General features: G+C 30.2%; 1 protein-coding gene across 3 annotated transcripts in view; it reads right to left on the bottom strand.

The window, feature by feature from the left end:
- LOC106466910 (next to BRCA1 gene 1 protein-like) overlaps positions 1-10,371 on the bottom strand; it is a 40,245-nt gene extending 29,874 nt beyond the window's left edge. For 2 of the 3 annotated variants that reach the window (XM_013927218.2, XM_022394987.1), the window contains exons 1-3: positions 10,274-10,369; positions 6,791-7,016; positions 2,601-2,672 (exon numbers count right to left, since the gene is read on the bottom strand). In XM_013927218.2, coding sequence (XP_013782672.1) covers positions 2,601-2,672; positions 6,791-6,970 — 252 coding nt within the window. In that variant the 5' untranslated portion in view covers positions 6,971-7,016; positions 10,274-10,369. Of the gene's footprint in view, positions 1-2,600; positions 2,673-6,790; positions 7,017-10,273 lie in introns of all 3 variants that reach the window. The other variant, XM_013927216.2, reaches the window with a different exon arrangement.
- Positions 10,372-10,588: the final 217 nt, after the last annotated feature.

Genomic DNA, 10,588 nt, shown 5'->3' with positions numbered 1-10,588 from the left:
CCTACAAGACAACAAACATTATCAAAAGCTCTACATCCACTCCCTTTGTTAACTATTACACAACAAACATTACCACAAGCTCCACATCTACTCCCTATGTTAACTATTACACAACAAACATTACCACAAGCTCCACATCTACTCCCTATGTTAACTATTACACAACAAACATTACCACAAGCTCCACATCTACTCCCTATGTTAACTATTACACAACAAACATTACCACAGGCTACACATCTATTCCCTGTGTTAATCAACATAGGGAGTGGATGTGTAGCTTGTAGTAATGTTTGTTGTGTGGTAATGTTTGTTGTGTAATAGAAGCTCCACATCTACTCCCTATGTTAACTATTACACAACAAACATTACCACAAGCTCCACATCTACTCCCTATGTTAACTATTACACAACAAACATTACCACAAGCTCCACATCTACTCCCTATGTTAACTATTACACAACAAACATTACCACAAGCTCCACATCTATCCCTATGTTAACTATTACACAACAAACATTACCACAAGCTCCACATCTACTCCCTATGTTAACTATTACACAACAAACATTAACACAGGCTACACATCTATTCCCTGTGTTGACTATTACACAACAAACATTAACACAGGCTACACATCTACTCCCTGTGTTGACTATTACACAACAAACATTAACACAAGCTCCACATCTACTCCCTATGTAAACTATTACACAACAAACATTACCACAAGCTCCATACTACTCCCTATGTTAACTATTACACAACAAACATTACCACAAGCTCCATACTACTCCCTGTGTTAACTATTACACAACAAACATTACCACAAGCTCCACATCTACTCCCTAGGTTAACTGGTGCTTGAAGGTTTATTTTTTATTATTTTTTTCTTCACACAGTTCAGGTAGCTCTGTATGTACTATGTGTGTGAAAAAAATGTTTATCTATAACAAAAACATAATGAATGTGAAAATATGCCAGGTTATAAAAAAAGGAGATCTATTTTAATCAAAAAATGATAAATAGTATAAAAATTGTTTACAGTCTCAATGGTAACTGAGGTCTCAACTTTACTTTTGTTTTATATTTTAGACATATTTAACCCTTCACATCTGGATGTGACTCTTTTGCATCATAACCTTTTACAGTGTTGCATTCACAATTACATTAAACAACTTGATGGTGCTTTTGTTATATATTTTATTATTAGAAATAAAAATGTTTAAAATCATATTAGACAAATAATTAAAGCATGAAAATTGGTGAAAAGTGTTTTTTTTGACTGTATTAATTAATTTAAAAGTATGGTTTGCAAGTTGACCTCAAACAGTCTCAATCACATTGAGATATAGTTATGGTGATATCCCAGGTCAATGTCATGCTCTTTGAGCTAATTTTTGCCAGTATTAGTATGATGAATTATTGCATTACCATCTTGGAACAGCTTTTCTCTAACAGAGAGAAATACATCATACTGCTATAAGCACAACTGCTACAAAATTCAATTACAGCACAGATGTTTTTGCTCTTCTGACAGGATCAAAGGAAAATGTTCCCCACACCATTATACTATCTCCAGTGGCTTGTAGTGGTGTGACAACCAAGCAGAATCAAGCACCTTATGTAGTTTTCTTCACATTTTTACAACATCATCAGGCTTAAAAAGGGTGGAAAGAGATTCACGAGACCATAATACATGATTTTAGCCATGCACTTTCTAAAATTTGTGCTTTGTGTACTAAAAACTAATGGCACAATGTTTTCATGTTTGCACCTAACATGCACTAATTTTTGGAGAACTTGTTATCAGTCATATCAGTATCTTTGTGTATATCATTTGCATGGTATAATGAAGATAATCAAACCCTAGTTACTGTTAAAGGAATCATAAAATTAGGTCATAGACAGATGTCTCTTACACTTTAGAACTACGGCCAACCATCTTTTCTCTCTAATTTTGTAGTGGTAAACATATTCTCTGTACAATTGCTATTACTAATAGTCTGATGACATATACATATGACAACCAGTTAATGAAATAGTGTTTGATAATGACATTCTTGTTACACAAGCACACATTTAAAATTTGAAGAACCTTGACTATTCCTACTATTTTGAAGACTAATCGTACAGTAACAAAATCTTGCTTTTATCGTGTTTAAGCAGTTAGATAGCATATCACATGCTCAGTCTATTTTGTATGTGTAAATAAATGGAGTGCACTATAATAGTGTCTACATTTATGGGGATGGGGTTCTAATAAAGTGGGCAATCAGTGTGTACATTATATGTCATTAGGAAACATGATTCATTCTAAACCTAATCATCTTATTTTCTTTGTATGTATATAAACACAAACACAAAAAAGTACAGCTGATATATAAAACACTCCATTGTGTGATATTTTATATGATGACAATAGATAAGCCAATAAGAATGGATACAGAAAACTTTAGTTCTCTGCTAGTCTTGGTATATATTTTATTGCCTTAGGTATACAAACACGTTTTACATTATAGAATTTTCTAACACAAATAAACAATTTCATTTAGAAAAATAATGACAATAAATTTAATTGATAAATATTCATTCTTACCTCATCCATTTCATCATCAATGTAAGAAAAAACAGCAGCATCATTTTTCGTCAAGCCACATTTGGACAAGACCTAAATTGAAAAGTCATTAACTTAAAAACACGAGATATAAGGACGAACATCAAATATTGATATTTTGAATCTTTTAAATCCAAAAACAAATATAAACATTTAAAGGCTTAGACTTACAAACTAGTTACACTCAATTACAATATGCGAGTTCAGCTTGTTGTAAAACAGACTTACCACAAACTACAATAAACCTTCTTACAAGCAATGTGCTTCATAATTAATGAATACATCTTAATCTGTCTCTCAGAAACGTCTAAAACTGATATATTTCTTATGAAGTAAAAGTTCAACTACAATATGTGAGTTAAGCTTGTTGTAAAACAGACTTACCACAGACTACAATAAACCTTCTTACAAGCAATGTGCTTCATAATTAATGAATACATCTTAATCTGGCTATCAGAAACGTCTAAAACTAATATATTTCTTATGAAGTAAAAGTTCAATTACAGTTGTGTAGCTAACTGGTACATCATTCCATTATATATATATAGCAAAAAATTAACTTATAATCTTTCACATGCATATAACTTATACATTACTAAAAATCTGATCTAATTTTGTTTCTGATAGGAACATGGAAAATATCAATATCATTTTTAGCTTTATTAACATGATAAAACAGCAAATTTGGATAAATCTACAAGTCACTGTTGTTTATATCTTACACTGATACTCCATATTATTCATTTTTGGTATAACTATTATAGATTAATGTGGTGAAAATCTCAAATTCATAAACAAAGTTACATTTTCAATAACTTTTCAGTTAATTTCAAACTTCCATTTTAATACATTTGAAGCAAAGTATTTCTTGCCTTTTAAATTGGCAATAATAGGAGGAGGTTTAATAAAACTGTTAGCGAGTTTAACCACACCAGTGACGTAGAAAACACAACCAGTGTCAATATTGTTTTAATTTATACATAATACTTTCCTGGCACACACACACACACAAAAAAAAATGTATGAAATAAACATTTTGTTACTTTAAACAAAAATATGTTACAGACATACAGCATAATGCTTTATCAAGATTATCACTTATTCATCAGTTTTATCTTAATACTAAAGATTAATCTTAAACAACAGACTTGTGAATAAAGCACTTGTGTCTTTTTTTTTTTTTAAAGATAAGACTCCATATTTAATCTCTGAATTAGGAATTATTAAAACTTCTTTGGCAGAATTATCACAGCTATATTCATGGCACCTGTGTCTACCATACAAAACAGGAACAACTGACAATGTGCTATTATCAAATTATATGACAGTTCTGTTGCTTTGTACTTTGAAGTCCTGTTCATATTGGAACTTGAAATACCAATGGAATTGAAAGTTAATTGGTTATACCAATGAGATTGAACGTTAACTGGTTATTTTGAAAGAATATGGTTATACCTTTTCTTTCTAAATTATTTAGGCCGAGTTTTCATGCTGACCAAACAAAGTTTAAATGGGCAGCAGCTGGCCAGTTCAGAATGACACTTGTTGAGAAAGGTTAATCAACAAAAGTTGATCAGGTAGAAGGGATGATGTTTCAAAGGCCTTCTATATTTAACCTTCAAGTGACTTTCTCTCCAACTGTCACTCTGAACCATGCAGAATGACATTTGTTGAGAAAGATTAATCAACAAAAGTTGATCAGGTAGAAGGGATGATGTTTCAAAGGCCTTCTATCTTTAACCTTCAAGTGACTTTCTCTCCAACTGTCACTCTGAACCATGCAGTTGCTACACATTTTACCTTACTTCATTCAACACCAATATAAGTTCTTCCAAACATATAACAAGCTAAATGAGCAGTTAAGACTACTGCTTTATCTTTAACTCTGTCTATTCAACTCACCTGTTATATCATTTGTTTTATTGCATTGCAGAAAAAACATTGGATGAAGAAACAGTTTGAAACTTCAGGTGAACTTTCTACAGTTTACATAGCTTTAGAGAATAAAATATTTTCATATATGATATTCTTATGAATTTGCAGTTTTGAAAATTCAAAAGAATTAATGTGATATCATTCATTCTTAAAGAAACAATTAAAAATGCTTACCTTTGTTGTTTATTTTTATCTATTTCTACATCCTTCTAAGAATTGAAGTTTTTATTTTATAAAATTGTAAGTTATATTTTTATGATTCAAAAAACACCAGAAGTAGTTTCATTGTGTTTACAATTACTAGTGTAGAATAAAAATAAGTTTTTTATTAAATCATAAGCAAGCCAACAGAAATGTAGTTCTTATTGTGACTGCAGGATTAATACAGTTCAAAGTTGGAAACATCATGTTCATATGGAACTTATACATACAGTTCGCTGTACTAAAGTGCCCTAAAAACAGTTTATAAACGAAACATCATGTTCATATGGAACTTATACATACAGTTTGCTGTACTAAAGTGCTCTAAAAACAGTTTATAAACGAAACATCACGTTCATATGGATCTTATACATACAGTTTGCTGTACTAAAGTGCTCTAAAAACAGTTTATAAACGAAACATCATGTTCATATGGAACTTATACATACAGTTCGCTGTACTAAAGTGCTCTAAAAACAGTTTATAAACATAGTCATACACAAAATCAGAGATTTAATTATCATATCACAACTCAAACTAACAGAAATACATCATCAAGTAAATTATTTCACAAGTTTGTAGCCCGAACTTTGTTTTACAGAAGCCCACACTTAGACTTCAAAGCTTAAACCTTTAAATTCTAATATTCAAATTAATATTTCCAACCTTCTCAACTCACCACTTACACAGATCACACAGTCCAAACTGTCCAAATTCATCCTAACAATTTTTCTCTAAATTCTTCTAACATTCATAGAAAAATAGGTTCAGACCTACAAGCCTTCCCCGGTAAGTTAACATACTTAAAAAAACAGGTATTAATAAAGTGGTTGGTCTTTGTACTGCTTATACTAAACAGTATTATAATTTCTAGTGCATGAATAACTTATTTTTATACTCTTTGATAGTCCCAAACTGTCACTAATAAAACTTGTTTGAACATATTCACAATGTAAAAAATTAAAACAAGATAATATTTCCATCACTAACAAAACATCATTTCATTTCAAACTATATATATATGCACAGCACACACCTGCAACACTGAAAACCCAAAAGTTATTTGAATTTCAAAGAGTGCTGACTAAAATAACAAAAAAAAACAACAACAATTAACTATCTGTAATAATTTGGAAAATGAACAGTATTTGACAAATACTATTAACTAAATTTACAGGCCTGTAGGGGTGACTGTAAAGTTAGTTTAAACCTATTGAGAAACAATAAAAATTCACAAAACTTTTGTACAACTAAAAAAATATTTTGGGAAATATGGGTGCTCTGCGTGCCAAATCTTTTGCAAATGTGGCTAATAAAAAAAAGCCAAGTATTTAGAAGTATCAACGCTATTTGACACTTTGATAAACATTATTATGAATGTCTCAAATACAACTGAAAGTCTCTTAATTTTCTTTGTTTCTTTTAATTCTAAACTGTAGTTTGATCAGTCTGACTTGAAGGCTGAACTGAGCCATACTAGCATCTTTGGTAGCAATAAATTTGAATAATTATTCTATTGCCATGCTTTGCCAATTTAAAAATCAAAATGTGCCTGATATACTAGTTACTTTGGCATACATATAAAATAGTTTATTTAGAGTTTATTATTTCATATGATTAATATATAGAAAAAAGTTATAAATAATGTTTTGGGCTACTGCTAATATAGTTTTTACTGATATTCCTTTAAACTGATAAAACTATAATAAAAAAGAACCTCATAAAAATTTTATGAAACACTTTTACAAGAAAAAATTCTGCTTCAAACTTTTTGAGTCACCTACACAAATTATATTATTAACGAAACTATCCAAATAATTATTTTAAGTTTATAATACCACAATGATAAGAAACTGTGTATGATTTAAGTGATGTTTTACTCCTTCCTTCAAAAAATTCACCCATCATTCTAAGGATTTACGAGTAAAAGGAAAGAAGAATATGTTAAGCCAACCACACCACATCTGTCACATCCAGTGCAGACAAGGTCTTTTGTTCAATACCACGATTGTTAGCCTTATTATTATTGTACTTACATTTTCTTTGACTAGCTCCCAAGACATCTCGGTAGAGAATATAACAGCTGCAACATGACTGCTATTTGTACTTTCTGGGAAGTACTTAACAATAATTTCCACCCCCTGTGCCTTTTCATCTTTTCCATCATCTGACTGACTTCCACAATCTTGTTCAATGCAATCTGCTGATATCTTCATTATCTGTTTCAGGTTAGGAGTATTTCAACTTTTCAGTTGTCATATACTCAAAAATAATAATAATACAGTTAGAAAAATTTAGAATATTGATACTTCTCAATAGCAGCCTAAGTTATCCAACATACAAAAGGGTTTCTGTGAATGATATCTCATCCTATTCTTGATAAAATCTGCTATTTGAATGCAGCTAACAGTATCACATTTTAACATCTTCCTATTAAAAGATTACAAATATAAATTCTGAAATTAATCCACAAAAAATAACTACTGAAAGTAAAATACTTAGCAGAAGATAAAATCTATAGTGTAAATTATGGAATATTAAGGGGCCTTTTAGCCCATCAAGGATAACCCAACTTCTTCTCTCCCTCACCAAACAGGAAACTAATCACTATATCCAACCGTGATCCTTCAAATATTCATCAATCATTTATTTATACTTCTGTAAAGCTGTAGCTTCTACCACACTAGATGTAAATTAGTTCAACAGCTTACATACCCAACTGAAGAAACTGAACTGCCACAACAAAACCAGCTCTAAAGATTTATGTAGAAATGAACTTCCAACAAGAAACAGTAATCAACATACTCTTGCAATAATTCTTTCAGTCTTGAAGAAAATGAAATCCAATTAACTCACATTAGTCGTATTCTGAACTTGTAAATTAAGGAAGATATCAACATGTATGCCATTCAAACTAAATTAACTTGTGCTTCTTGCAAGTAAGTTTCCTGACTGTCTTGTTTTTTCACGTATTAACTTCTTGAAAAATACTAGTTTTTTTTCATAAAACATTTATAAATTAACCCACCATCGCACACATTATGAACATATAGTGAAAAAAAACAGTTTTCTTAAATTTCTTGCTTAAAAAGATCTATATTGAACTAAAAGTTATTTCATGAAATATATTTTGGTAAGTTATAAAGGGTACATTACCTAAAAGTAACACTGTTTAATTGAGGACATAACAACAATAATTCCACAGTTTATTTATTAGACAGTTACCTGGAAGTAAGAGCATACAACTACAGAGTTGCATTAGGCAACAAAGAAAGATTTGTTACCTGTATGTTTACCATCATTTGTGTGTGTCAAAGCTCAATAATGTTTTACCTACTACCTACAAGCTCCTGTTTAACAAATCATTTAGTAATCATTACAGAATTCACCTCAATGAAGTGGCATAACATCCTTCACATATGACATAGTGCATAATTATAGATTTTGAATATACTCGAATGATTGAACATATGCTAAAAATCTATTTAGTTTGACGTTAAAAAAAACAAAAAAACGGTAGTCTTCTCATGTATTGACACTTCAAGTTTTGTCTTCTTTCTATATCAAATCAGAACATTTCATATAAAACTGTTTATAGCCCTCAACTTACTGTTTTGTTTTTATATCCTTCACTAACTGTGAAGTCCACATATTACATCAAATTGAGTAACCTTTACAGCACTCACTGCAAAAAACTGATCAAATAAATCTGATGACTCCTTTTACAAGTAAAACACAGCATTAATTAGAGAGATTAATTACAATATTGATTCTATTTTCCTTTAATTTTATTATATGTTATTAAGGACCCTGTAACCAAAAATGTCATGGATCCATATAAAATTTGGTTTAGATAGTAAAACGTACTTAGAAAGTTGACGGGTTCTGTATGGGCTCCATTATTAATTCTAAGGTTAAATGCTGCTTTTCTGAGATAATGTTTACCAGTACTTCAATTAAGAGTTAAGTTACATTTTACAGTCATGAGAATGTAACCACACATTAAGAGACAAGTAGCTTGAGTGAGTATAAAAGTTTAAAGTTTTTGAAGAATAATTGATGGAAAGGTGCAATAAATAAATCATTAATTCAAGAAAAATGGGGTACTGCTTACTTTTTACTCAATGATGAAATTTATTTTTGTATGTTATTTTTTTAATCCACAGAAACTATTTTTGTCTTGCAAGAAACTGTTTCCTCGAGGAATGATTATTTAAAAAAAAAAAGAAGAGTGAGAGAGAGAGAGACCCTGTGCCTAATTACCCACAGTTTGTTTTTGTTAAACAGGCCTATTTACACCAAAACAAATTAAACAAATCTCAGAATTAGACACTTCAATAGCCATGCAATGAAACTGGAAGAAAATCATATATATATAACATAATGGTTCCTAGAATGAGGTCTGCAGATAAAAAAATAAAATAAAAAAGAAGTCAGAAATAGTCTCACTGGGCTTGAGCACATGTAGAAATATTCTTTTTAAAAACTTCCATGACACTGGGCAAAGCAATATTTTCAGCAGTCCTATTTATTGCAATAAATATGGCCATACAATGTTGTATATACTTGAAATTCTGTTTTCAAAGAACAAAATTACAATGAATGTAATTTACTTCAGAATGGCTATTATTTTAATTAAAATTGATATAAAGTCATTGGTAGGGTTCTTTAGCATGGGTGTCTAAGATCTTGGGGGGGGGGGGGGGTCAGGGCTCAAGCTTAAAAAGTTTAGTAGCCCATGTTTTAACACACATACCCAAACACCTTTTAGATAATACTTCTACAAATGTAGTATACTAAATGGTTGTGATGCAATAACTTTCTGTGTAAAAAAAATAGAGAAATATGTATGTATATTAAGTACTTTTTTTTAGAACAGAACAATAAATACCACTACACATCATTAAAAATATTTCTCAGCCATTACTTTTATGATCAATATTGAGCCTGCTGGACTTCTAACCAGCCCATGTGAACCAGATTTAACTGGTCTGGAACTCTGCTTGGATGCAAGCTCTGTAATATTAATGTAACAAAAGATTCAAACACACATATGTATATATTAAAATGATGACTCTGTGTATACTGTTTATGCACAAGTGTGCAGTTTGGTTATCCGTACTATAAGTTATAACACAAAGCCTACTAATAGTAATATTGTTAGTAATAACACTAATAGTGCTAGTGTTACCATCACAGGTTTAAATCCTGGAAGCTTGAGTTTTTATCATTATTTCTTACCTTACATCAAAATAAATGTTTATATTTCGTATAACATTAAAATGGAAACTGACACTATACCAGAATAGTAAATACTACAAAACAGATTTGGAACAACTGAACAACGAGCCTTACTAAAAAATAAGTAAAAATAGAAAATAACACAAACATATTTAAACTAAAAGTTAAACTTAATAAGTTACACTTTAAAACTAAAACTTAAGAGTAATATCTAAACAAATATCATTAACATACTAAGTCATATTTTCATGAATAAATCATTAATAATTCAAAGTTACCTTGTAAATTTGATAGCAAAATTAAATAATATTTTACTATTACACCATATTATTACTGATCTTCCAATCTAAAGATCTCACTGACTGCTTTATAGTATGTAACCGCAATATAAATTAGTTTAAGATTTTTCTGCCATCAGCTACTATATTGGCTTGAAATATAGGAGGAAACAAAATTAAAACGATGCATTGGTATATTTTTTTAGAATTTCCTTGTTTTTTAAAATGACATCCATAAGAGTAAATATTTCTTTGTTAGTTTACATCTATGTTTACAAACAAACTAGCGCATTAATACATTTTCAATGACGACAT

The sequence above is a fragment of the Limulus polyphemus genome, unplaced genomic scaffold (genome assembly GCF_000517525.1).
Source record: "Limulus polyphemus unplaced genomic scaffold, Limulus_polyphemus-2.1.2 Scaffold2420, whole genome shotgun sequence".
Lineage (NCBI taxonomy): Eukaryota > Metazoa > Arthropoda > Merostomata > Xiphosura > Limulidae > Limulus > Limulus polyphemus.
Note: the sequence above shows the minus strand (reverse complement) of the source record. Positions and strands in the feature narration are given on the sequence as shown.